The sequence below is a fragment of the Sus scrofa genome, chromosome 3 (assembly GCF_054392235.1).
Source record: "Sus scrofa isolate SSC_HxYL_T2T_F1_AM1 chromosome 3, Sscrofa_HxYL_maternal_Yorkshire_Landrace_v2.0, whole genome shotgun sequence".
Classification (NCBI taxonomy): domain Eukaryota; kingdom Metazoa; phylum Chordata; class Mammalia; order Artiodactyla; family Suidae; genus Sus; species Sus scrofa.
The window spans coordinates 2,158,338-2,183,524 of record NC_139385.1 but is presented as its reverse complement, the minus strand read 5'-3'; the positions used below and the strand labels follow the sequence as shown (position 1 = coordinate 2,183,524).

The 25,187-nt window shown below is 53.7% G+C and overlaps 1 protein-coding gene and 1 non-coding gene across 8 annotated transcripts in view; one reads left to right on the top strand and one right to left on the bottom strand.

The window, feature by feature from the left end:
• The window catches only part of CARD11 (caspase recruitment domain family member 11), a 121,975-nt gene that overhangs the window by 56,131 nt on the left and 40,657 nt on the right, over positions 1-25,187 (top strand). For 4 of the 7 annotated variants that reach the window (XR_014839601.1, XR_014839600.1, XM_021086019.2 and 1 more), the window contains exons 1-2: positions 5,068-5,177; positions 22,337-22,466. Coding sequence is in view for 5 of the 7 variants with exons in the window: in XM_021086019.2 (XP_020941678.1) it covers positions 22,460-22,466 (7 nt within the window). In the remaining 2 variants the exon portion in view is untranslated. Of the gene's footprint in view, positions 1-5,067; positions 5,178-6,541; positions 6,865-22,336; positions 22,467-25,187 lie in introns of those variants that run through there. The other 3 variants (XM_021086018.2, XM_021086015.2, XM_085016005.1) reach the window with 2 other exon arrangements.
• On the bottom strand, positions 24,015-24,120 carry LOC146404323 (U6 spliceosomal RNA). Its single transcript, XR_014842694.1, has one exon. It is a non-coding gene; the product is annotated as a U6 spliceosomal RNA (small nuclear RNA).

Sequence of the window (25,187 nt, the reverse complement as noted above, 5' to 3'; positions counted from 1 at the left end):
GGTCTGGTGTTGGGTGAAATGTGGCTCTCACAGGGTCATTCACCCTCAGATGCCCAGCGTCCAAGAGAGTAACTGGGCTCTTTCTAAGCTCTAGTGGGTTTTCCTTAAGCTTCTTGCCAGAGACTCCGTTTTCTTCCCAGCCCCTTCCTTCTGCTGTAGAGACAGAGCTGGGCCTCTCACAAGGCCGACGTGCCTGGCAACGTCCCAGCAACCCAAGGAGGGGACGCGTGTGCCAGAGCCACACCTGATTCCCTGCCTGCACGGGCGCCGGGCCCTTGTCCTTGTCGCCTCTGCTCTGCAGGCCTTGCCGGGGGCGAGGGGACGAGGGGGAGGCGAGCGTGAACACGCGGCGGGTTGTTTTACCCGGGACGTTCTCGTCCCCTGTCTGCTTTCTCGGCGACTTCATTAGCAGCAAGCTGCTAATTAAATTTCATATTTATGATCAGAAAATAAAATCATTGGACCTTTTTGAAATAGGATTTTATGAGTTTGGGCTCTGGCGGCTGAGTCAGCAGCGGGGGACCTGCTCCATTTAGAACCTCGGTTGCAAGGCAGAGATGAATAAAGCAAGCATCACTGGGGGGAGCTAACTAGTCCTCGGCAGGACAGACGCAGGACAGGGTCGGGGCTCTGGGACAGGGTCCATGTCCACTGAGTTTCGTCCCCTGAGCTCCTGTCGGGCTGTGTTTTTGCAGCGACAGCTGGTTTTGTTCTTTCTCCTTCTTGCCGTGCCAGAAAAGTCACGTTCGCCGCCACGCTCAGGCGCAAACCTCCCCGGGGGGTGTGCGGGACGCTCTCGGGTGCCACTTCCTTCCATGTGTCCCTTAGTCACTGCTGCTTCTCCGAGGGCTTCCCGGGTCGCCTTCCACTGTGGTCTCGAGTAACCTCTCTTCTGGGTGGCTGGCCGGGAGCTCAGCTCCCTGGGCCCCTGGGTGTCAGCTCCATCCCTTGTGCAGGGCCCTCGGCCAGGCCAGTGGGAATCTCCTCACCCCCGTCATGGAAAAACCCTGCCATCTGGGTTGGTCTCTTCGCCAGGGCATGTGTCAGAATCCCTGAGTTGGAAGGGATTTCGAGGGCGTCTGGCCCCACCTGCGTGTGGTTGGACCCCCGTGCCCCGAAACGTCCCCCAAGCCTGGGCAGCGTCCCTCTGCTTGCTTTGGGCACTGTCATCATTGCTGTCTGTCCTGCCTGAGCCTGGAAGGTCCAGCGTCCTCTGAGGGAAGAAGAGTTAGGTGGCGGTGATGGCAGGGAAGACCAGGGTTGGTCCCCGTCCCCTCACTCCCCCGGGGGTCCCCGAGGAGGTCCCGCACCCCCACCTTCAGACCCTCCTCTGCAGCACGGAGGGCAGAGGGCCGTGTTCCACACGTGAACGGTTCGTGGATGGTTGTAATTCAGCACGTCTGTCTCCCTCCCTGGGCTGCGACACCGCCGGGCGAGGGCTGAACTGCCACCCGAGACCCCCACCGGCCCTGAAACGCCACTCCCTGCGCTCTGACCGCGTCAGGCTGAACCTTTGCATCGTGCCTCCCTCCCACCGATTGGCCCAGGGCATTGTCACTCATTGACAACGTGATGCTCCCAGCGTAGCAGGTGGCAATGGGGCTCTGACCCTGTGGGGGACACAGCGAGAGCCCCTCTCTGCCACGCGGAGCCAAACCGTCAGCATTTCTCCCATGTGGTGGGCTGAACACTGGGTCCCAGGATCCATGTGTTGAAGCCCAGACCCACAGCAGGGTGGTACTTGGAGGAGGGGCCTTTGGGGGGGATGGGGGTTAATGAGGTCTTGGGGGGGGTGGGGGTCCCTCGCGATGGGATGGGTGATCCTAGAAGCAGAGACAGTGGAACTTACACCAGGGAAATGCCATGTGAGGACTGTGAGCAGGCGCTGTCTATGAACCAGGAACCTCTCTCACCAGATGCCCACTTGCCCATGTCTTGATCCCAGACATCCAGCCTCCAGCACACCTGCTGGCTAAGCCACCTGGGCACCCCGAATATCACATGACCTCAGGCAAGCCCTGCACCTCCCCTGAGCCACGCGGGATGCAGCCTGGAGAATGTGGTGGGGCAGGGCTCCCCCCAGGGCATTCCTGTAGGGGTGGCTGTGGCAGAAGCTGGGAACAAGGAGGAAGAAGGTTCTAGCATCTCTAAGAGGTCCTCTGAAAGCCAGTCCCCTGCCCAGAGACGGGCAGGCTTACTTCTCCCTCCCACCCCACCACACTCCCTTCCAGTTCAAAGCAGTAGTCATGCTGGGAGCACCCAGCACATGGAAGAATGAGCAGGAGATGCGTAAAACTGCTCAGGAAGGCGGCTGGCGCTGAGCAGAGCCTGGCGGGGCGTCCCTGACAGAGAACACGGCTCCTAGGCCCCAGCACCCACCACGTGCAGGCGGCCTCTCTTCTTCCAGGCATCATCTCTCTGTCCTCACGCTCCCCTGCCAGACTGGCACTGTCTCCACGTAACAGAGGAGACACCCAGGCACTGTCCCCACGTAACAGAGGAGACACCCAGGACCTGAGAGATGTGCTGGCGGGTCTCCCTCCGCCCTGCAGACCCGCCCCCCTGCTGTGTCCCGGGACTGACCTGAACAAGCCCGCCCATGGCTTCTTGACCTTGGCTTCTGCTTGGGTTTGGCCTGTGGGAGAGCACAGGGGGTGGAGGTCAGGCATTTAGTCCTCGAAGGGCAGCTCTGGGGTCCCAGTGCCCACACCCCCTCCCTCTGGCCCTTCAGTCTAGCGGGACTCCAGGGATCGCAGGCCTGGTGCACTCCGTCCCTGTCACCTGCCTGCCACACCTTTGCAGATGGCCCTTCATCACTCCCTCCCCAGACCCAGCTCTATGACATGTGTGTCCTAGCAGCCCCTGGCTTGCCCAGGGTCACCCACCTGGTCAGTGGTGCTCAGAGCATCTTGCCTGGAGCCACTGTGGGTCCTCTCTAGAGGTCGCTGGTGGGCAGGAGATGCATGAGATGAGGGCAGTCAGGGAGAGCTTCATGGAGGAGGAGGCGCTGGTGAGGGAGGGTCTTGAGGCTGGATAGGAGGTTGACTGGGGGGCACAGTTGGAGATGTTTCTGAGTGTGTGCACATTTCTGGAAGCTGCTGTAACACATGCCCATTGACTGGATGGCTAAAAACCCAAGAAGCATGTTCTAGCACAGTCTTAGAGGCCAGAGGTCTGAAACCAAGGCAGGCCGGTGCTCGGGACAAAGGCTCTAGGGGCGAGCCTTCCCTGCCTCTTCCCGTTCCTGGTGGCTCCATGCGCTTGGCGTGTGGGCTCATCACTCTGTCTCTGCTTCCGTCCTCACATGGCCACCTTGCCTCTGTGCCCTGTGCGTGTCACTGGATTTAGGGCCCACCCTAATCCAGGAAGCCCTCCTCTTGACTCAGGTACCTCGGCAAAGACCCTGATTCCAGGCAAAGGTCACGTTCTGAACTTCCAGGCGGACAGGGGTCTAAGGGGACGCTCTTCAGCCTTGTACTCAGGGCGGGGGCAGGGAGGGGCGGATGTAACAGGAGGAGTGGTCCCGGTGGGCGGGGGGAGGGCAAGAAGGGATATGAGGCGAGAAGCGTGGGGTGTGCAGAGAGAAGGAACAGCATGGCAAGCCTGAGATGGGAGAACCTGACGGCCAAGTGCTGACCAGGGCGCGGAGCCACTGGAACGCTGGCCCCCTGCTGGCGAGAACGCAGAATGACAGGGCTGGGCCTCTTGCAGAGTTGAACGCGCACGGACCGTGTGACCCAGCATGTGGGGTCCTTTACGCAACAGACCCGACAACACGTGAAGATTCGTACGGGGAGGTCCCAGGAGGGGAGCTGGGACTGTACTCCGAACGTCCGTCAGCAGGCGAGTGGACACACGGTGGTCCACACCTCTGTGGACACGGAAGGACAGGTTGCTGCTGATGCCCTCGACGTGCTGAGCGGCACAAGCCACATCCTAGAGAGAGCCTGCCGTGCTGACGCATTTTCCCGAGGTCCAGCAAAAGGCAAAACTGAGAAAGCTCAGTCGAAGTTGCCTCTGGGGTGGGGGTGGGGAAGAGGAGGTGGTGGCATGCCCTGTTTCTCGACTGGGGTCTTGGTGACAGCGGTCTTCTCTTCAGACTCGCTAAGCTGAGTGTTTAAGATGCGTGCAGCTTACTCATCACACCGTGGTTTTTTTAGAAAAGGAAAGGGGGCTGGAAAGACTCCAGGCTGAGAATAGAGGAACCAGGCTGAATGGGTAGCTCCGGGCTCTGTCGTGTGGGGCCACAGAGCAGAAGGTGAGAAACGTGGGTTTGGCTGCGTGGGAACAGGGAAGCATCGCAGGCCTCGGGGAAAGGGGACGGGGCCAAGCGCCAGGGATCACCCAGGCGTGCAGGACCCTCGGACAGGCGACTGTCACGCATCACCGCCATCCCCCACCAACAGCTCGCTCTCTGCCTGAGAGTTCTGCCAGCCCATCCATCCCCAGGCGTCTGTGCCCAGGGTCCCCCCCCCCGGGGGGGGTCCCCACCCTGTGGCAGCCTGCAGGGTGAGATCCAGACAGCAGGGGAAGGGAAGGCACCGTTGCCGGGGGAGCCGCGTCAGTGGGAGAGCAAGATGTCCAGAGGAGGAAGGCGCGATGGTGCATCTGCTCTGGGCAGCCCCAGCGACGCCCATGGAAGCATCTTTCCTGGGATGTTCTGGGCCCCGCACTTCCCATCAGCTGGCCTTCCTCCTCTGGGCAGTTCAAACTCAGGACCGAGGTTTGAGGTCTGGCCCAGGGGCAGGGACAGCAGGAAGGGTGGGGCTGGGGTGACCCTGAGCTCCTGGCCCTTCTTCCCTCTCCTTCTTCCCCCCCATCCTCGCTGCCCCCCCATGGCAGACACGCCCCCCTGTTCTCTGCAGTGCCCCGCCTGCCAGAGAGAGCACAGCCCCTCCTCCCAGCCTCCCCCTCCGCGGAAAGTCACCCACAGCCTCTGCTCAGAACAAAAATAAAAAGGGAAGTGTGGCAGCCCACCCCAGCCCCCACCTCTGCCCCTGCTAAAAATAGAGGCAGCCTCTGAGCAGGGTGTTGTGCGGGCTTCCGGGGGAGGCCACCCGTCCCTGCAGCATCAGCGTTTTCTGGGGCCTGGCAGCCACCGCGCTGGAGGAGAGGGAGTTTGCGAGACCCTGGAGAGACCCCTGGCCAGACCTGGGGCAGAGCTAGTTTGCAAACACGTGAGTATGTTTTCCAACCCGCTGGTGCTCTTACTCGGACCCGTGCGCCAAGCTATGCGTCCACGTCCTCGGTCAGCGAGGTGACCTCTGCGACAGGTCAGGGGGCTGCCGCTGTTTCCCAAGCCGCTCGCCTGCTGGTCCTGCCCTCGTCCCGGCCATGTGCTCTCTCGGGCTCATGCATGTTCTTTTTCCGTCTTAATTTCCTAAACAACACAGCCGACTCTCAACGGCAGGTGGCGGGGCAGCTATTTTCTGCTGTAGCTTTGATTGCAGAGCGTGGACTGGAGCCCAGAGAAGCCTTCCAATAAATGCCTGATGAGCGATTTGGACCAAAATGCCCTCATCTTTACGTCCTGGGGTTTTTAACGTTCTTCCAAGGGATGCCGGTGCAAGGGGCCGAGGAATGGGGGTGGGCATCCGCCATGGGTTCCTGTGGAAGGAGTGAGGTGCCCCCAGCCCCAGCTGGGTGGAGAGGAAGTGTGTGAGCGCCTGTTCCCAGAAGCGGGGGCCCTTCCCTTGATCCGAAGCTCACAGCCCCACAGGCTTGCCCTCCCCGGGCAGCACCTGTCCATCAGCCCCTCCCAGGTGTTTTAAGATGCCAACGCCAGCCTGTTGCTAAACATTGTCCAACAGCGAAGCCCAGTCCCTGCCCACGAGTGAGATGGAATGAGAGAGAGAGAGAGAGATGGCAGAGCTGAGCCCAGCAGGAGACCTTTGATCCAGAATCCCCAGGAGGACCGGCCCAGTTGGAGGGGGGCAAAGGGCTTACCAGGGAGGCAGGAGGCCCAGGCCCCCAGGGAGGTCTCCCCTCCCCCTCCCCACCCGGGAGGCATCTGAGAAGGTCCCTCGTTTCCTAATGAAATGTTTCAGGAATCCATTGAGTCCCGGGGGGTTGAAAAACCTTTTGTGCCCGCTCCCCCCGCCCCGGCCCCGCTGCTCCAGGAACTTTTGTTTATTAGAGACTAGAGCCTACTTTGGGGAGGTCAGCGGACCACACTGGTTTGAAGCCAGCTGGGTCTCAGAGGCATCCTTTAAAATGAGAAACAGGGATAAACTCATGGCATCGCAGTCACGCAACAGAGAACACCCCTTGATGCAGAAATGTCACCTCCTGCCAGATGAAGCCCCAGCCGGCCTGCACGTCTGGCCTTTGTATATGGACCACAGAAGCACCAGGCTCCCCGACTCCCTGACGGCTTCAACTCTGTATCTGTCTACAGTGTCTGGGGGCAGCGTGGAGGGGTGCCTTACTTCATTATTGGTAATGGTGTCATTTGGAACATGCAAAAAAAAAAAAAGTCTTTCCGGTTTGCATCTGATTTAAAAGCTTTCGCTTACACAGCGAGAAGCTCGAGGTGATCTCTGAGCACAACGATTCCCAAATTCCCGTCACTGGTACTTTCAGAGACGTGGTCGAGTTATTTCCGTCACAACTGTGTAGGAAGCGTGAAGCATCAGAAAAACATGGGCTCCTGTCTGCCGGTTCCTGGTGGCAGAGAAAGTGAAAAAGAAACGCCCACCGGCCCCCAACCCTGACAAATCCATTCAAAGGCACTTTGGCACAGCAGCCCATGCGAAGGGAGGCGTCGCAGCACAGCGCGCCTCAGAAGGAAAGTCCGCGTGTTTGGAGATGTCTTGTGACGCTGTCTTTCTGACGCCCCTGATCTTGCAGAGATACGTGGAAAATGTGAGTCTCAGTATTTGTGTTTTGAGCTCACTGGCGTCTTTTAAAACAGGTGAGCCGGACTGCAGGCTGTTGCTCAAGTTCAAGTGCAAGGGTCACAGGAGCTGGCAGGGGAGGGATGCGACTGACGGGGATGCTGAGAGGGGAGCAGCCCTTCCTCGTCGGACCCCGCTTTCCCTCCCCCGGCCCCCCGCCGTGCTCCCCGCCACCGGCTCGCCTCCCCTTACTGGCATCTTGCTTCATTTCTCTGTCCTTTTCTCGGCCCCGCACCTGTGGGTACTAAATAAAACTCTGAGTTCCTGTTCCGTTTTCTCTGGCCCCATCCCCTCTTCAAACCCTCACCCCAACCCCCTTTGCTGCCTCTGCTCCTCTCGCAGCATCCCACGGAAGTCGAGCTCCCGATTCCCACCTCTTCCAGCACCTGAGCTGTGAAAAACTAGCGGAGGAAGAACACAGCAGAGCACAGGACTCCCTGACTCCCCTCCCCGCACCCCCCCCTTCCCGCCCCCGGCCTCAATTTCCTTATTTCCTCATCAGAATGAACCAGGCCTTCCAGATGCCTTCGGGCAGGGCTCTCAAAGGGTTGGGGTTAGTCTTGGTTCACAACCTGATGCCTCGCATGTGCTCAAGGAATTGTAGCTGTTTTTATTGCTGCGATGTGATTTGATAGGAGGCGAGATTTGCATGTCAACCTTCACTGTTTCAAAGCGAACGATTCCATGGTATTTAGCCCGTCCACGATGCGGTGCAACTGCCACCTCTCTCTGGTTCCAGAACATTCTCATTACCCCCAGATATACCCCGTTCCCATCAGCACCACCCCCAACCCAGCCCCTGGCCAGCACCGGTCTTCTTTCTGACTGTGTGGGTTTCCCCTGATGCACTTGTCACATTGAGGGACTTGCACAGTCTGTGCCCTTTGGTGTCCGGCTTCTTGGACTCATTATAACACTTGCGAGATTTCCCTCCGTGTTGTAGCGTGGATCGGTACTTGCTTCCTTTTCATGACCAAGTAATATTCCATTGTATGTGCAAGACGTCTTCGTTTTATTTTTTTTTTATTTATTTGGCTTTTTTTTTCAAGGCCACACCGTGGCGTATGGATGTTCCCAGGCTAGAGGTCCAATTGGAGCTTCAGCTGCCAGTCTACACCACAGCTCATGGCAGTGCCGGATCCTTAACCCACGGAGTGAGGCCAGGGATGGAACCCACAACCTCACGGTTCCTAGTCGGATTTGTTTCTGCTGTACCATGATGGGAACTCCAGACGTCTTCTTCTTCTTCTTCTTTTTTTTTTTTTTTTTTTTGATGGTTGGCATTTTTTTTTTATTTTATATATATATATTTTCCCACCATACAGCATGGGGATCAAGTTACTCTTACATGTATACATTTTTCCCCCACCCTTTGTTCTATTGCAACATGAGTATCTAGACATAGTTCTCAGTGCTACTCAGCAGGATCTCCTTGTAAATCTATTCTAAGTTGTGTCTGATAAGCCCAAGCTCCTGAGCCCTCCCACTCCCTCCCTCTCCCATCGGGCAGCCACAAGTCTCTTCTCCAAGTCCATGATTTTCCTTTCTGTGGAGATGTTCATTTCTGCTGGATATTAGATTCCAGATATGAGTGATATCCTATGGTATTTGTCTGTCTTTCTGACTCATTTCACTCAGTATGAGATTCTCTAGCTCCATCCATGTTGCTGCAAGTGGCATTATGTCATTCTTTTTTATGGCTGAGTAGTATTCCATTGTGTATATATACCACATCTTCCGAATCCAATCATCTGTTGATGGACATTTGGGTTGTTTCCATGTCCTGGCTATTGTGAATAGTGCTGCAATGAACATGCGGGTGCATGTGTCTCTTTTAAGTAGAGTTTTGTCCGGATAGATGCCCAAGAGTGGGATTGCAGGGTCATATGGAAGTTCTATGTATAGATTTCTAAGGTATCTCCAAACTGTTCTCCATAGTGGCTGTACCAGTTTACATTCCCACCAACAGTGCAGGATGGTTCCCTTTTGTCCATAGCCCCTCCAGCACTTGTTATGTGTGGACTTAAGAATGATGGCCATTCTGACTGGTGTGAGGTGGTATCTCATGGTATTTTTGATTTGCATGTCTCTTATAATCAGCGATGTTGAGCATTTTTTCATGTGTTTGCTGGCCATCTGTATACAGATGTCTTCATTTTAAAGGTCACTGGCCCTGAGGTTCATGGCTGCCAGGTCTGGGCAGGGAAGCTGGGCAGAGGGAGGTGGGAGAAGCGGGAAGTCGGCCCATGGCCCCCGCCCACCCCAGGGTGGCTCTGTTTTGTGGTGGCCCCTTTGACGGGGGAGAAGCCTGCAGCCACAGCCAGCCTCGCCAAGCTGCCGTTTGGGTCTGCTCCTGAGTGCATGATAACAGGTAACTACAGCCAGCCCTTGACGCACCCAAGTAAAGGGAACCAGAAGAGCCCAGGACTGATTGAAGGGTGGGGCTGCAGGGGTGGGAGGAGGGGCAGGGGCCCCTTCCACGAGAGAGCTATTGATTTCGGAGTGAATTCTGAGTTGAGAGACCCTTCCTGAGCCTCCTCCTCTCTCTCCCTCTCTGAAGCCTGACGCTTAATTGAACACACACGCCTGTTTCTTTCCCAGCGCAGTGGATGCTCGATTAATGCATTTAAACTAACTTACTCCCTCGCGGTCTCTTTGGCAGAGCATCTCAGGAGAGAAAATCTGGTTTGAATTTCACTTCTGTCGTATGGAAACACTCATTGTTATAATAACAGTGGCCGTAAGTGCGCCGGCTGTAGGCATCGCTCTGTATTCTTCCAAAAATGTCTCCGGTAAATGGTGATGTTGCCACAAGACACAGAGAAAAAGGGGGCATGGCACAGATCAGGCATCTGGAACTTCCTCAGGCTGCCGTCCGTCCCAGAAGGATTGGGAAAGGGCCGTTGTCCCCGTTCCCGCCCGAGTCCTTTCCTGAGCGAGCAGATGTGCTGGGGAGGGAGGCGCCCGTCTTGTCTTCCTGCCCCGCTAAAAACTAAAAAATCGCTGCTGCGTCCTGCAGTTTTCCGTCGCCCGCCGTCTGGATTGCTGCTTTCCTGCCGGGAAGCAGGGCCGAGGTCTGGCCAGTCCCACACGTGGAACTTGCAGGGGGCAGGTTAGCCAGCTCTTTGCCTTATAGCATCTCTTCTTAGACCAGCCTGCCCCCACCCCTGGGGCTTGTAGCTGAGTCATCCTGTCCCCACCTCTGACCTGGAACGAGTGCCCCCAGGTGTCAGCAGGTGAGGAGGTGAGGAGGTAAATGTCCTGTGACCTCTTACAGTGAGGGAGGGACATTACTTAGGCCGACTCCCCCAAATGCTGGCTGCTGTTGGGTTCTCCATTTTCAAAGAGTTAGGATTCCACACATGGAACTCCAGCACGCCAGTGGCCGGAATGGGCTCTCCTTGAACGTGCAGCAGGGAGTTCCCTCGTGGCTCAGCACACTAAGGATCCAGTGTTGTCACTGGGTGGTTCTGGTTATAGCTGGGGTACCGGTTCGATCCCTGGCTGGGAACTTCCGCATGCTGAGGGCATGGCCAAAAAAGTAAATAAATAAAAGAAAGGAAAGAAGGAAAATGCAGCAGGTCCTTCAGACTCCTGCTCCTGCAAGGTGCAAGGAGCCCCTTGCAGAAATCCGTTGTTGCCATCACCTGGACCTGAGGTTTGGCCGTTCCAGCCAGTGCAGGATGGAAGGGCCCACTGGCTTTCCTGCATTTCTCCGTAGAGATGGCTTGTGATGAGATGGCTCTGTCGCAGCAGATCAGAAGCTGGAGGGGTGGGTCTTCTGGGCCTCCCGTCCCTGACTGATGGAGGTGACAAGATAGATTGGCACTTAGATCTGAATTGCCGTCTCAGCAAAACAAGTCAGATGCGGACGAAGGGCGTGTGATCCCATCAGCAGGCTGCCTGGGAAAGCCGCCCTGCACACGCCGAGATGGAAGTCCGGCCCACTGAAGAGAGGGAGCTCAAATGGGAGAGGAGCACCGACACTTATCCACTGGAAAGTGATCACCTCATAAATGCGAAACGCCTCCTGGTGCAGGATGCTCGCTAGGCCACAGGGGGACAGGGAAATTGGAGGCGGGCGTCCCTGGAGGATCGTAGGCAACACGGGAGACAGATGCTGACAACCCCGGAGGGCAGAGTTGCAAATCAGAAGCCCAGGCAAAAGGACTGAGGACAGATTTTTAAAGCTGCTTTTCTAAGATCCGTTTGATCTGGAGGTAAGTATACGGCACGCCGAGGCAGAGGCTCCTGAAGGGGGAACTGAGTGATAGTGATTAAGTGCCTTGTGTGCATGGCAGCAACCCTAGGATGTAGGTGCTGCGTGCCCAATTTTGCAGAACAATAAATGGGGGCTCAGAGAGGTTAAGCTGGGTGCCTGAGGCTACACAGCTGAAAACGGCAGAACCCAGGACTCTCTCATTTCAGGGCCGGATCCCTTCCTCTAGAGCCCAGGGAAGCAGCAGGAGCTGGCTTTCTCTCTGGATGCAAAGATTTGGGGGTTTGACTCTTTTTTGCTTGATGAGCATAGAATTCCTGCAGTCCTTCTCCCCCACAGCCCCTGCCTTTTTTGGGGGGATGACGTCACTTCACACCAGCAAGTGCTCCATTGTCATTGTGTTGGGGGGGAGGGCACCCGCTTGTGGAACCTGTCGCCTCCCCCAGCCCAGCTCTCTAAGTCAACAGCTGAAGGAGAAACTCCCATCTTCACAGAGTCACCCCCCAACCACCACCACCAGCCCCCAAACCATCTCCCTACTTCCCCTTCCTCTTCGCAGGGGCCGAGGTCTGGGGAAGCACAGTTCTGACCTTGAGCCCTGAGCGCCTCGGGGTGTCGGCAGAAGTCTGAGGTCTGCACAAAAGCCTGGTCTGCTGCTTCCTGCCTCAGTCTTTCCACCAGCCCCGAAGGCCTCTCAAGAAAAGAGGCCCTGGGAGCCCTTGGCAGCTGGGAAAGTCAGAGCTTCATGCCTCTGGCTTCCCCGCTGCTGCCAAGGAAGCAGCCCTGATGCACCTGCCGGCATTCTCCCTGGATGATGGAGGGTTACAAAGCTGGAGGCAGAGGCACCCCACCCCCGCCACCATCACCCTGCACCCATATAAGAAAACCCAAAATGTGCCTCTTTCTAGATACAAACCTTCTAGTTGATTGAACTCTCTGGTGGAGTTATTTTCAAACACATGGAAATGGGTTTTTCAGAGTGTTCCTGCGTCTCCCTGTCCCCAAGGCATTTCATAAAGTAGGCGGCCCCACCGCTGAAAATGCATTTGAAATTGATGACCGCATCGAACCTAAGTAGATTTTCAGTGTGGCTTATAAATGCAGAAGAGAGAGACCCGAGCATGTTCTGTGTGCAGCTGGCTCCAGGCCTCAAAGGACGCCAGCTCTGGGCACAGGAGATAACTCCATCCTAGCTGCAGGGGGTACCCGAGTGACTGCCCTCCCAGCCCTGGTGGCGGGCTGGGCCGGGCCTCAGCTTTGCATCTCAGAGGAGAGGGCACTTGCCTTCAAACAAGGGCCAGGCCAGGCCGGGGTCCTCTGCCTCTGTCCCTCCTCCCCAGCCACCGCTCCCAGCTCTCTCCCGCCTCCTCTTCTTTCTTCCAGTGAATCTGCGAGTGAATCTTTCTCACCTCTGTCCCTTTGAGTTTCTCTTTCCCTGCCTCCTCTGCTCTGCTCCGAATGTCCCTACATGTGTCCCTTGTATCTTAGCCTCACTTGTTCTTGTCTTTTTTTTCTCCCGAACCTTCTCTAGTCTGTTCCTCTTTCTTAGTCTTCTGTCGTCTGCAGCTAGTAATGGTCATTGAATCCAGTGAATGAAGGAGTGAGTGAGTAAATGAGTGAGTGAATGAATGAGGGAGTGAGGCTCCCCCTCGTCTGCTTCAAGACGCCTCCAAAGTACCCTCTTAGCAAACTCTGCATTCGGCCCCCGTGGACGTCCAGGGGCCCTGGGCCACCCCGTCTCCTAACCTTGTCTCACGCTCCTGTGGGATGCGGTGCAGCCAAGCGAGACAAGAAGATAAAAAGGGAAGATTTAAGTCTGCCTGTGGCTCCCGCAGAAGCTTCCAGGTCTCATTCTTGGCTGCCCTCCAGGAGGGCTCGTGTTTGATGATGCTGGCGACCTTTCTTACCAAACGCAAGGACCCAGGCTTCTCACTGAGAAGATTCTGGGGGCTGCCAGGCTCACCCCACACTCACATGCCAGCTTCAGAGGCACTGGGGCAGGACTCTGCCCGTGAGTGCTCACGGCTGGGGCTGCCTGGGTCCGGGTTTGTCCCTTCCATGCTGCCAGCCCCCTGTAGACCCCAACCTGGAAAGGAGCTCCTGGTCTCCGCCCACCCTTCCTGTGCTAGAATTCACCTTCTCTGCAGTTTCTGCACCAAAATACCTGCTGCGGAGTTCCTGTCGTGGCGCAGTGGTTAACGAATCCGACTAGGAACCATGGGGTTGCGGGTTCGATCCCTGCCCTTGCTCAGTGGGTTAACGATCCGGCGTTGCCGTGAGCTGTGGTGTAGGTTGCAGACGTGGCTCGGATCCCGCGTTGCTGTGGCTCTGGCATAGGCTGGCAGCTACAGCTCGACCCCTAGCCTGGGAACTTCCATATGCCGCGGGAGCAGCCCAAGAAATAGCAAAAAAACAAAAAAACAAAAACAAAAACAAAAAAAAACAAAAAAAACCAAAATACCTGCTGCGTGCCCCACTTCAGGGTTGCTTCTGAGTAGTGGAAACCAAGTCTCTCCCCAAGGTGGATTCTGGAAGGAGACCTTGACCCCAACCCGCAGGTGGGCGGCGGCTGGAGACACACGGAGCATGACAAGTTTGCAGCAGATGAAGAAATAAGGGCCAAACCAGCTGGAAAGCACAGCGTGGATGGGGCGGTGGGCGCGCCCGTGCCCTTGGAGTCCCCAGAACCGCCAGCCTGGGCAGATCATGCCACTGGCACTCGCTCAGTTCTCGGTTGAGTGAATACAGTTCTGCAGCCACGGAATGTGCTCATCCCCAAACCCCAGTTCAACAAATGTTTATGGAAAACCCACTCCCCGTCAGCGTGGCTGAGCGCCAGGCCGTGAGGCGGACGTGAAGAATTCACAGACGCACCGTGGACTCTCCGAGCTTCCAACCCAGATCATCCAATGGTGGCCAAGACAGCACAGAGTTTGGCAGTGATGGGGAATTTTCTCAGGCGGGTGGATGAAGCCGAGGATCTCTCTCTGAAAGCACAGATCCCTCTGGGATTGGAACCAGCCGGCGGTCTGGGTGAGCTGAGGGCCCCGTGGGCAAGGCGGGCTTGCCGATCGGGCCTGGAAGACAGCCACAGAGAGCAGAGTTTCATCTCCATTGGGCCCAGCTTGGAGCAAGGCTATACTTCCCAGGAGCCAGGGAGGGTGAGCCCACACCCTGGGACGGGGGTTTGGAAAGCGGTGTCCAGGCACGGCTCACGGAGACCATCGGAGCTGTCAGCTTGTTGTGTGCACGGGCCTGGAAACCAGACAGAGCAAACACTTCTAAAGAACCAGTGCGAGGAGTTCACATCATGGCGCAGTGGTTAACGAATCCGACTAGGAACCATGAGGTTGCGGGTTCGGTCCCTGCCCTTGCTCAGTGGGTTAAGGATCTGGCGTTGCCATGACCTGTGGTGTAGGTTGCAGACTCGGCTTGGATCCCGGGTTGATGTGGCTCTGGCGTAGGCCAGTGGCTACAGCTCTGATTAGACCCCTAGCCTGGGAACCTCCATATGCTGCAGGAGCAGCCCGAGAAAAGGCAAAAAGACAAAAAAAAAAAAAAAAAAAAAAAGAACCAATGCGATACATTGATACACATTTCAGGACAATTTAAATCTGTCCTTCCTAATTGTGCTTTTCACAACAGCTCCTCTGCAGGTGCTGGCAAAGTGAGAGCCGGAGGGGGAGAAAAAGCCTCTCCTTTGGTACTGGCAGTGTGAACGCCCCTCTAAAATTCCCTGCCTGGGAGCTCCCGTCGTCGTGGCTCAGTGGTAACGAACCCCACTAGTATCCACAAAGACGTGGGTTCCATCCCTGGCCTCGCTCTGCGGGTCCAGCATGTGGTGTAGCCGTGAGCTGTGGTGTAGGTCGCAGACACAGCTCAGACTCGCGTTGCTGTGGCTGTGGTGTAAGCCGGCAGCTGTGGCTCCGATTCGACCCCTAGCCTGGAAACGTCCATATGCCTCGGGTGCAGCCCTAAAAAGACAAATAGTGAAGTAAATAAAATAAAATGCCCTGCCTCCTGGGTGCAAGTCAGAAGCCACTACCCCAGACGTCTGGACGTGTGGCAGGGCCCGCGGAGGGGGAGGGGGCGGTGTTTGCCACGTCTTGGTTCCTGAGCTCAGTAAGTGTGCCCCCACCACCTCCAAACCCTGACAGCCCACCGTTATGTCTTTCTTTCCTAAAAGCTATTGAGTTGAGGCATGTTTAGTCCACGGAGGCTATTGGCCCTTCACCCGGGTTACCTGAAAGCAGGTGGATGGACGAAGCACCTTGGGGAGTGTCAGGTAGAAATATTATAGGCGGCCTGGTGCCCAAGGAGATGCTCGGGGGTGGTGGGCAGTGCCCTGGGCTGAGGGCCAGGATATGCCTGGGGTGGTGGCTGAGAGGTCTCGCTGTAACTTGAGATGGGGGGGTGCACATGGAATAATGAGGGCTGGAGAGAAGAGATGAGTTCACTGGATGTGATAGAAGCGGGAACCGTGACTAGAGATCAGCTGAAATGTGAGGGGCTCAGCGGGGATCTGAGGCGGAACCTAGGAGGCAGGATAGATGGTCCTGCCTCTGCACTGGCAGCTGGGAATGGCTAAGCAGGTGGACGGGGGTGTAGTGTTTGTTACCCTTTCCTGGGCTCGGCCCTCGGAGTCGTGCCATTTCTGTCACTGCAAGACTTTATTCACAGGCAGTGGTCAGTCCATATTGATTGCTTGCTTACTCTGATTTTGTATCTAGAAAAAAAGAAGTAGGAAGAAATAGATACGGAAGCTGCCCAGATTGTAGTCTTGAAAGTCTATGGCTGGGACCTATGGGATTTTCTCAAAAGGCTTAGATCTTCTTTGCCGTGTGTATCTGCTAGAATGGCTCAGGGCTGCAAGGCATAGAAACAAAATAAGAGTTTTATACATACAAGGTGAGGGATTTTATTCTTCTCATGAAGCAAGAACTCAAATGTTGGCTTGGACCCAAAGTCCTTGTAGCATTCAGTGCAGCCTTACTTGAGTGTGGCCTTTGTCTTCATGCTCACAAGATAGCTGCTCTGCCTCCAGGCATTGCATCCACATTCCAGGTAGGAAGACAGAGACAAACAAAAGGTGCTTCTCACCTGATTCTGCCCCCCTGACATCTCATTGGCCAGAATTGTGTCACACCCACAAGTCTGGCTGCAAGGGAGCCTGGAAATAAGGTTTTTCGAGATGAGCCCAGTCATGTTCCAAACAAAATCAAGGCTCTGTTAATAAGTAAGAGAGAGGATGGATGCTGGGTCGGCAGCTGGCAGTGTCTGCCACTCCACGGTGAATGTCAAATGATAATTGCTACTTTCAAAATATGTATCAGTGACGCTCTGCTGATTGCCATACACATGTTAATTCATGGGAAATATTATCATCTCAATATTTCAGTTCAGTGAGCTGAGAGAGAGGTTAAAAAGTTAACTGGAAGGCCAGAGAAGAACTTTGCAGGGGGAGTTTTCTAGCTGCTTCTCCAGGTGCCCCTTGGTATGGATGGGCGGGGGACTGCAGGGAGCAGGCACGCAGGAGAGGCAGGTTCTGTTCTTTTTCATAAGGCTTTCATTTCTGGGAGGTAAACACCAGAGACCGGAGTGCTGGCGCACCCATGACTCCCTCACTTTCTCACAGGCACTAGACCATCTTTTTCAATAATCTTTTTCCTTTTTCCTTTTTTTTTTTTTTGCCAGAAGTCCTTTCAATTAAGTGGAGGTTTCATTGGAATAATTAAACCCTTCATCTCAAGCCTCTCACTCCAATCATCCAGGCAAATCAATTAACCAGAGATGCATTCATCTAACGGACGGTTGACCCCCTCCTCATTCCCGAGGTTTTGCTCTGGGGCGGATCTCGGAGAAGTCTGTCCCCCAGAGACAGCGCATTTCCAAAGGGCTTGGCACTGGATTTGAAGTGATAGCAGCCTCGGTGTTCATTTTATGCAGGACCGGATTTTTATTTATTCGCCCAACAAATGCATACTGAACACCACCTTCTAAGAGGAAGGCGTCGTGCTGAGCTCTGTGGCGGAGATGGGGGGAAGGGAGGATGCAGAATGTGGCAGACGTGTAGCAGGTAGCCGACCCTCTCTAACCTGCTCCCTCTTCTATCCCATGGGGAGAGCACAGTATCCAGCCTGCAGGGTTGTTGCATTAAAGGACTTCATCCACATGGAGCATTTAGCACAGCGTCTGCCGCTAGCAGCTCCCGTGTGCCTTTTCCTAAGCAGCTCTGAGAGGATACGCTCCAGCAAAATGAAGGAATAAAGCAAAGCAGAGGATGCTATGGAGCCTAGGACGCGAGGAGTCTGATTGGTTAGATTAGATGCTAAGGTTCCTAAGTGTTAGCTGTGATGGTGGCTAGTTTAATAAGGTCAGGTGATGCTGAGTCAGCGAGGGTTGAGTGGGAAGCTCTGGTCTCTGGCTGCACCGCCCTGAACGCCCCGATCTCATCTGGTCTCTGAAGCTAAGCAGGATCGGGTCGCCGTTTTTTAGCCCTTGGATGGGAGTTGGAATCTCTGCTCTGCCACTTAGTGGCTATGGCCTCTCGCCTCATTGTTTAGCTGTCTGACCCTACCTCCTCATCACGAAACGGAAATGATAAAACCAAGCGTATCGGGCTCCTGTGAAGGTTAAGTGGGGTGGCATCTAGCATTTCTGATCTGTGAGGGGGTGAGCTGTTTGACAGGTGTTACAAAAGGTGGAATACGGTAAGTGTGTAGAGAATGGAGGTAACCGATTTTATTTTAATATTTTTTCACCGAAGTATAGTTGATGTATACTGTTTTAATTTCTCTTGCACAGCCAAGTGATTCAGTTATACACACATATACATTCTTTTTTGAATATTCTTTTCTACTATGGTTTATCACAGGATATTGACTGTAGTTCCCTATGCTGCACAGTAGGTCCTTGTTGTTTATTTGATACACAGTAGCTTAACATCTGCTACTGCCAGCCTCTCATTCTGTCAGACTTTGTACTCAAGTGCATGGTCCAAATGTCTAACCATCAACCTGTAATTTTTCATGATTTTTCTTTCCCATGACGATGCATAGGTCATGCAGTGTTACCAAGGAAGGTAGGCATGTAATGAAAACATTCATTCCTGGAGTTCCCTGGCCACTCATTGGGTTAAGGACCTGGTGTTGTCACCGTTCTGGCTTGGGTCACGGCTGTGGTGCAGGTTCGATCCTTGACCCTGAAATCTCTGCATGCGGTGGGCACAGCCAAAAAAAAAAAAAAAAAAAAAAAAAAAAAAAAAAAAAAAAACAGAAACAACAACAACCCAAAAAACACCCATTCTCAACCTGGCTCTCCTCATCCCCAGTCCCCCTGAGGCAGGCAGGTCTAACTCTGCTGCATGTTGTTTCCTTCTGTTATTTACCTCCTTGTTCCTAAATAGTACGCTCACGTTGCTACGTATTGATGTGTCGGTTTTAAGACATTATTTATTGATGCACCGTTAGGTAAACGATAACTTAGCTCCCTCTTCCTAGTTCCCAGCTCCATGCACTTTCCCTCCAGACGTGTAGATCAATTGTGTGTGTTACATTGTGACCAGGTCACATTATTTGTGTCCGGGCAAGGTGTATGCTGTGACTATGTCTCCTTTCTTATCTTTTTGTATCTTTCAAAGTTAATAGTGCCTCTCTCTCTGTCTTTTTTTTTTTTTTTTTTTTTTTGTATTTGCCAAGCTTTTTTTTTTTTTTTTTAATGTACCTATGGTCAGTTTTTTTCTGACTCTCAGACCTATTTGCCTAATAATAGTTTTTCCCGAATTATCAAATATACTAGATAACGTTTCTTTGTTCTCCCCCTGGCAATCTCCCTCTGGTGGTTCCTCCCTGATCTTGCCAGAATCTAGGCCAGTTGTTTTTGGCCACGTCCCTCTCGTCCTGGAACTTTCCTTGCTGCCCTGCTTCCTGCCCGTCCTGCCTCCCTCGTCATTGCTTTATTCCCTCCTTGTCCTGGAGCATAGCCTGCAGTAGCTTCCGAAGAACAGGTACCTAGGCCCTTCTGAAAATATCATAATCCTGTCTTCACACAGGATATTTTGGGTAGGACTAGAACACTAGGCTTGGAAATCTTTTCCATCAGAAATGCCAAGGCAAAGGCAATCCTCTCATCATCTTCCGCGTCCAGTGTTACTGCTGGAAGATTTGATGTGATCTTACGTCTAGTCCTTTGCACGTGACCTCCTGTGTTCTGCCCGGAAGCTTTTAGGATCCTCTCTTAGTCCTTGCTGCCCTGAAATTTCAGAATGATATTCTTTTCCACTGATTGTACTGATAATTTCATCCTGTAATTGATCATATCCCCAAAAGACATACAAGAAAAGAAGCCTGACTTCTGTAGTCTTTCTAAGATTTCTATTTATTGGATATTAAACCCTCTCAATTGACTTCATCCTCCCCCCTTTCTTTTCTTCCTTCTCTTAAATTCTTTATTAACTTTTGGGAGATTTTCTCCATTTTATCTTCCAAACTTTCTATGGCTTATAAACTTCCCCTATGTGATTTTAATTGCTAGAACTCTCTCTTGCTCTTTGATTGTTCCCTCATCAAAGCACCCTACTATTGCTTTATGGCTGTGATATCTAATCTCTTAATGGATTTTAATTATTGGATTGTGGTTTTTTTCTGTTTTCCCTTATTCTGTGCCTTGTCTGCTCCCTCCAGGTTCCATGTATCAATTCGTCTCTTTTGATCCCTTCTTTCATCTGGAGGCTCTCCTTGAACAGCAAGTGATCCTTGGTCCTCTGTTTATTCTTATGTGCGAGGCAACAAAATTGTGTGTTTAAGTTCTGTTTGTGGACTAATGGGCTTCCCGGAGGCAGAATACTCACTGACTGTGCTTGAATAACACCAAAGACGGGGAGCTCATAACTCACTAAAAAGCCCTCTATTCCTCTTCCGAGAAGCAAAAGTTATTCCTTTGAACCCTGAGCCAACATCTGCCCTCTGAGAGCTTGGTTTTAGTTCTCTCTTAAGCTGTGTGTTAAAAGTGATGTTTCAGGGAGCTTTGGTGCATACGCTTTCTTTCTTGCTTTCTTTCTTTCTTTTTTTTCACTTTTGGGTGAGAGTCATTTAAAAGGAAAAAATTTTTGGAGTTCCCGTCGTGGCGCAGTGGTTAACGAATCCGACTAGGAACCATGAGGTTGCAGGTTCAATCCTGGGCCTTGCTCCGTGGGTTAAGGATCCAGCGTTGGCGTGAGCTGTGGTGTAGGTTGCAGACGTGGCTCGGATCCCATGTTGCTGTGGCTCTGGTGTAGGCCGGTGGCTACAGGTCTGATTCGACCCCTAGCCTGGGAACCTCCATATGCCACGGGAGCAGCCAAGAAATGGCAGAAAGACAAAAAATAAAAATAAAAAAAATAAAAAGTAAAAATTTTTAAAAAAAGGTCATTTCGAGGAACTATATGATAGTGATTAAAAGGATTAAGAGGAAATCTAAATCCTGCCTTTCATGCTAATTATATGACTCTTTGAACTCTCACAGGCTTTATTTTCGTTCCTCTTTTTTTTTTTTTTTTTTTTTTTTTCTGTCCTTTTTTTTTAGGGCCATACTCGTGGCATATGAAAGTTCCCAGGCTAGGGGTCAAATCGGAACTGTGGCCACCTACACCACAGCCACAGCAACATCGTGAGACCTGAGCCGCATCTAGACCTACACCACAGGTCAGAGCAACACCGGATCCTTAACCCACTGAGCAAGGCCAGGGATCGAACCTGCATCCTCTTGGATACTAGTCGGGTTTGGTACCACTGTGCCACCATGGGAACGCCCCAAGTTTTATATTCTTGGCTATACTGAGGTGATGGTGGTGGGAGTGGGGGTGATACCCCCCTGCGCACACCCCCCCTTCTCAAAGGCTCCTTGAGCAGTTGGGCTTGGCACAGCGCCTGGCACAGAAAATAGTCCATAAGTCCAGGGATGATGTTTGTACCAGTTGCATGTTTTACCAATGAGTCCGTCTCCCAGGAGACACATCGTCTCCACTCTCCCCGACTTAGGACCACGTTCTCAAGGGCGTACTCAGAACTCCAAGGGCAGAGACGTAGGAAGTTCAGCCTCATTACTGAGTGTCTTGTGCCTCCGTTTTCCGAACCTATGTTGACATGTCGGGTAGTAGAGACCTGCTTTTCCTTTCCTGCAATTAGAACCTCTCTGAAATTAATTTTCTTCAAGGCTTTTCTTCTGATTATAAAAGAAGGGACATGCAAATGCATTCTTCTGTTCTAATGCAAGTGTCCTTTCCCGTGCCTTTGTCCTTTGGGCTGAGCACACCCCTGCTGCTCGAGGCTGGGACGCCAGCTGGTCCCTCCCCTGCTCCCCAACCCCGGCCAGTGGCTGTGAGGACACCAAGGAGATGGTGTCCTCCAGAGAGACACGTGGCCGCCGCCTCCCGGAGATGGGGTCTGTGACAGCTCAGCCCGATTCAAGCTGACACCCGACGAGAGGCGCTTCTGTCAGCCCTGGGAGCTCTGGTGTCACTTGTGATTAATCCTCGAAGCCAAAACCGAGCACGTTCCCGATTAAACGATGGTGTCCCAGGGTCCCCATCACCCCCGAGTGGAGCCATGGGTTTGGAGCAATTGCTGGGGGCTCTGGGCAGCGGGTCCCCAGGCAGCTGGCAGGACAGGTGTCAGCCCCTCCTCCCCTTCTCAGGGTCTGTGCCTCACCTCCACCCCCACCCCCGCCCCCCTTTCTCCAGAAGGAGAACCGGCCCTTTCCCCAAGCCCCCAGCCCCTGCCAGGCTCCTGGAGAGGCTGCCTGGCACTCCGCCTTGTCAGCCACCATCAGGAACGCCAACCGGGGAAATAAATGACAGCCTGTTCCTGCCCAGCCCTGCAGCCAGCAGGGGTAATTCACAGCGGAGGAAGCTCTGCTGTTCTCGGGAGATGGTTTGCTGCTTTCACCTGCTGAATTAGTGAGCAGATGCCTGAAGACCGTCCACCCAGCCCCGAGCAGCCCTATAGTTACCATCTGGCTTCCTTCCACTGCCAGACTCTCAGGGCCCAGGGCCCATGGATTTCCGGGCTGCCCATGGGTGGGGACAGAAGCCCCTGTCCCCCGTGTCACCATCACCTGGAGAGATGCGGGCCCCAGGATTGTGTGGCCTTTTCTTCCAAAGCAGGGCACCCCTCGGTACCTGAATGGTTCTCTCCCCCTCCCGCCTCTGCCTCTGGGCCAAGTCCCATCATCTTTCCTCTTGCAGGTTCGGCCCATCACGACTCCATGTCCAGGACACTGGCTCAGGGAGGGACCCGCCGCAGCCAGAAGGAGTGAAACCGGGCCTCAGTAACAGGAGGGCACCTCCCATCCATTGAGCGCCGACTGCATGCCAGGTACTTCCCTCCCTTTATCAAATAAATATAAAGTGAGACTGGCCAGGGGAGAGCTCCAGGCGAGCGGGAGTCTGTGGAGAAGCAGAGGGATCCGCAGAGATGAGGCCGTGGGGGCCGGCGGGAGGCTCACCACCACGCCTCGGAGGTCGGGGTGCAGATGCTGAGCTGGGTCGCAGCAGCAGTAGGAGCCCCACAATCGATGTTTGCAGTGAATGCGGGAGCAAAGCAAGACCAACAGCTGCCACGGAGCCTGCCCACGGGCAGGGAGGCTCCTTGACCGAAAAAGGTGAGCAGAGTAGCCTTTCCTGCCTCTTCCTGCCGGGAGCAGGCAACCTGCCTTTCCGCTGTTTGTAGAAAGACAGCTGTTGTCTAGGGTTTAACTCAAGACCAAGCCGGAGCCTGCTGAGGGCTGGGTCAGAGTTGCATCTCACACCAGCTCTGGCTGCAACGAGGGGGCAGGAGGGATCCAGCCTGCCAGGCTGCTGAAGGTCAGGGCCTCCGTGTCTGAGAGTGTGTCTCAGAGGAGGTTGTTGTATCCTGGTTTATCCAGCCGGAGGGGCTGAGTCAGGCTGAGTTACAGGGAAGGGTTCAGGAAGAGAAATACACTTGAAATCGTGTCTAAGATAGTTTTTTCTGTTGCCGCTTGCTACCCTAGCCACAGTTTTTGCCTATGAAATATCACATACCTTGTAACACACACATATAAAAATATATGTGTCTACCAATGAAACGCAGAACCGTAAAATGGACACATCTGATATTTATCAGACCTCTGCTCCTCAGTGTAGTGGGAGCTTTTGGGTTTTGTTTTTATATTTGTATTGAAATAGAGTTGCTTTACAATGTTGTGCTGGTTTCAAGCATACAGCCAAGTGATTCCATTATGTGTATGTATAAATATATATATTCCTATATACGTATATATAAATATGTATATTCCTTTTTTTTCCAGTCTCTTCCATTAAAGATTACTACAGGATGTAGGGTGGAGTTTCCTGTGCTATACAGGAGGTCCTTGTGGATTATCTGTTTTATAAATAGTAGTGTGTACATTTTAATCCCAAACTCCTAATCCATCCCCTCCCGCCGTTCCCCTTTGGTACAGGTTCGCTCTATAGCCTCAACCGTGTAGCGTACACCTGTATGTTTTAGAAATGTCACAGCCTCATGTTGTATGTTGATGCACCCGGATGAGCTGGGTTTCTTTCCCTCCCCACGGTTGTAGAGTCCATCATTGTTTGTTTTTTTTTAATTAAAGTGTAGTTGATTTACAATGTCATGCCAATTTCCACTGCACAGCAAAGTGACCCAGACACACACACACACACACACACACACACACACACACACATTCCCTTTCTCATACAATCTTCATGTTTTATTCCAAGAGACCAGACATAGTGCCCTGAGCTACGCAGCAGGACCTCATTGCTTATCCATCTAAATGTCATAGTTCGTATCTACTAACCCGAAACCCCCATCCATCCCACCCCTTCCCCCTCCCCCTTGGCAACCACAAGCCTGTTCTCCATGTCTGTGAGTCTGTTGAAGAATGTGGAACGCTCACAAATTTGTGCATCCTGCTTGCACAGGGGCCGTGCTGATCTTCTCTGTATTATTCCGGTTTTAGTCTACGCGCTGCCAAAGCGAGCACAGAGCATGCCGTTCTTGAATCCACGCATTCCTTGTCCTCTCTACTGTGTCCAGAGCTCTGTGTGGTGTCCAGGTGTTTGGGGCGCGTGATGCCACTGCGTGATGCACACACGAGTCTCCTGGTGTACAGGGCAGTTTCTGTGGGCATGATGCCGACGTGGGAAGGCTGGGGTGTGTGGCATGCACGTCCAACCCTACTAGGTCAAGTCGACCTGTCGTCCCATCCTAGTTTCTTTTACCCACTAACAGATGCTGGTGGATCACCGATCACCTTAGTCTTTTATCCTTGAAGAGGAACAGGCGGGCCTGGGTCATAGTTCCTCTCAAGCTCAGGATCTGTGCAGGGTGAACTCTCATGTTCACTCGGCCGCTTTAATTTACCTCCCCTCCCCCAGGGAACGCCCCTTAGAATACCACCTGCTGTCCGAGGAGAAGGACCTCAGAGGGGTCCAGGGAGGTCCGGGCGGGAAGCCCACCTTGTACTTGCCGTGTGACCTTGAGCACGTTCTTTGGCTGCTCTCTTGTCTTCATCAGCCCTGGCCACCAAAACCAGACACCACCAACTGGGAGGCTCAAACAGCAGACGTTGATGTCATGTGGTGTGGGGGCTGGAAATCCAAGATCAGAGTGGTGGCCCCCACCTGCTCACAGCGCCCTCACCTGGTGGATGGCAGCGAGCTCCGGTGTCGCTTCTTAGGGGGCCACCAATCCCGTCGTGGGGTCCCATCCTCGTGACCTCATCTAGTCTAATGCATCCCAAAGGGCCCCACAGAGAGGGTTAGGGCTTGAACCTAGGACTTTGGGGCACACGGTTCCGTCCATAGGGAACTAGAGGGGGAGATAATGGGTATGAAGGAGGTGACTGATACTGTGGTGGCAGGCCCACCTGGAGGGCACCTCCCATTCCACTGGCAGGGGCCACGGCAGCCTCTTCTTCGGGCCTCATCATGACCTGATGCAGCTGTGGTGCAGGCCCCCACTCTTAGCACAAACTCAGCACCTCCCGAGAGCAGGGACTGTGGACAAACAGTTCACATGCCCTGTTCTTAGCACAGCGCTCAGGGCCTG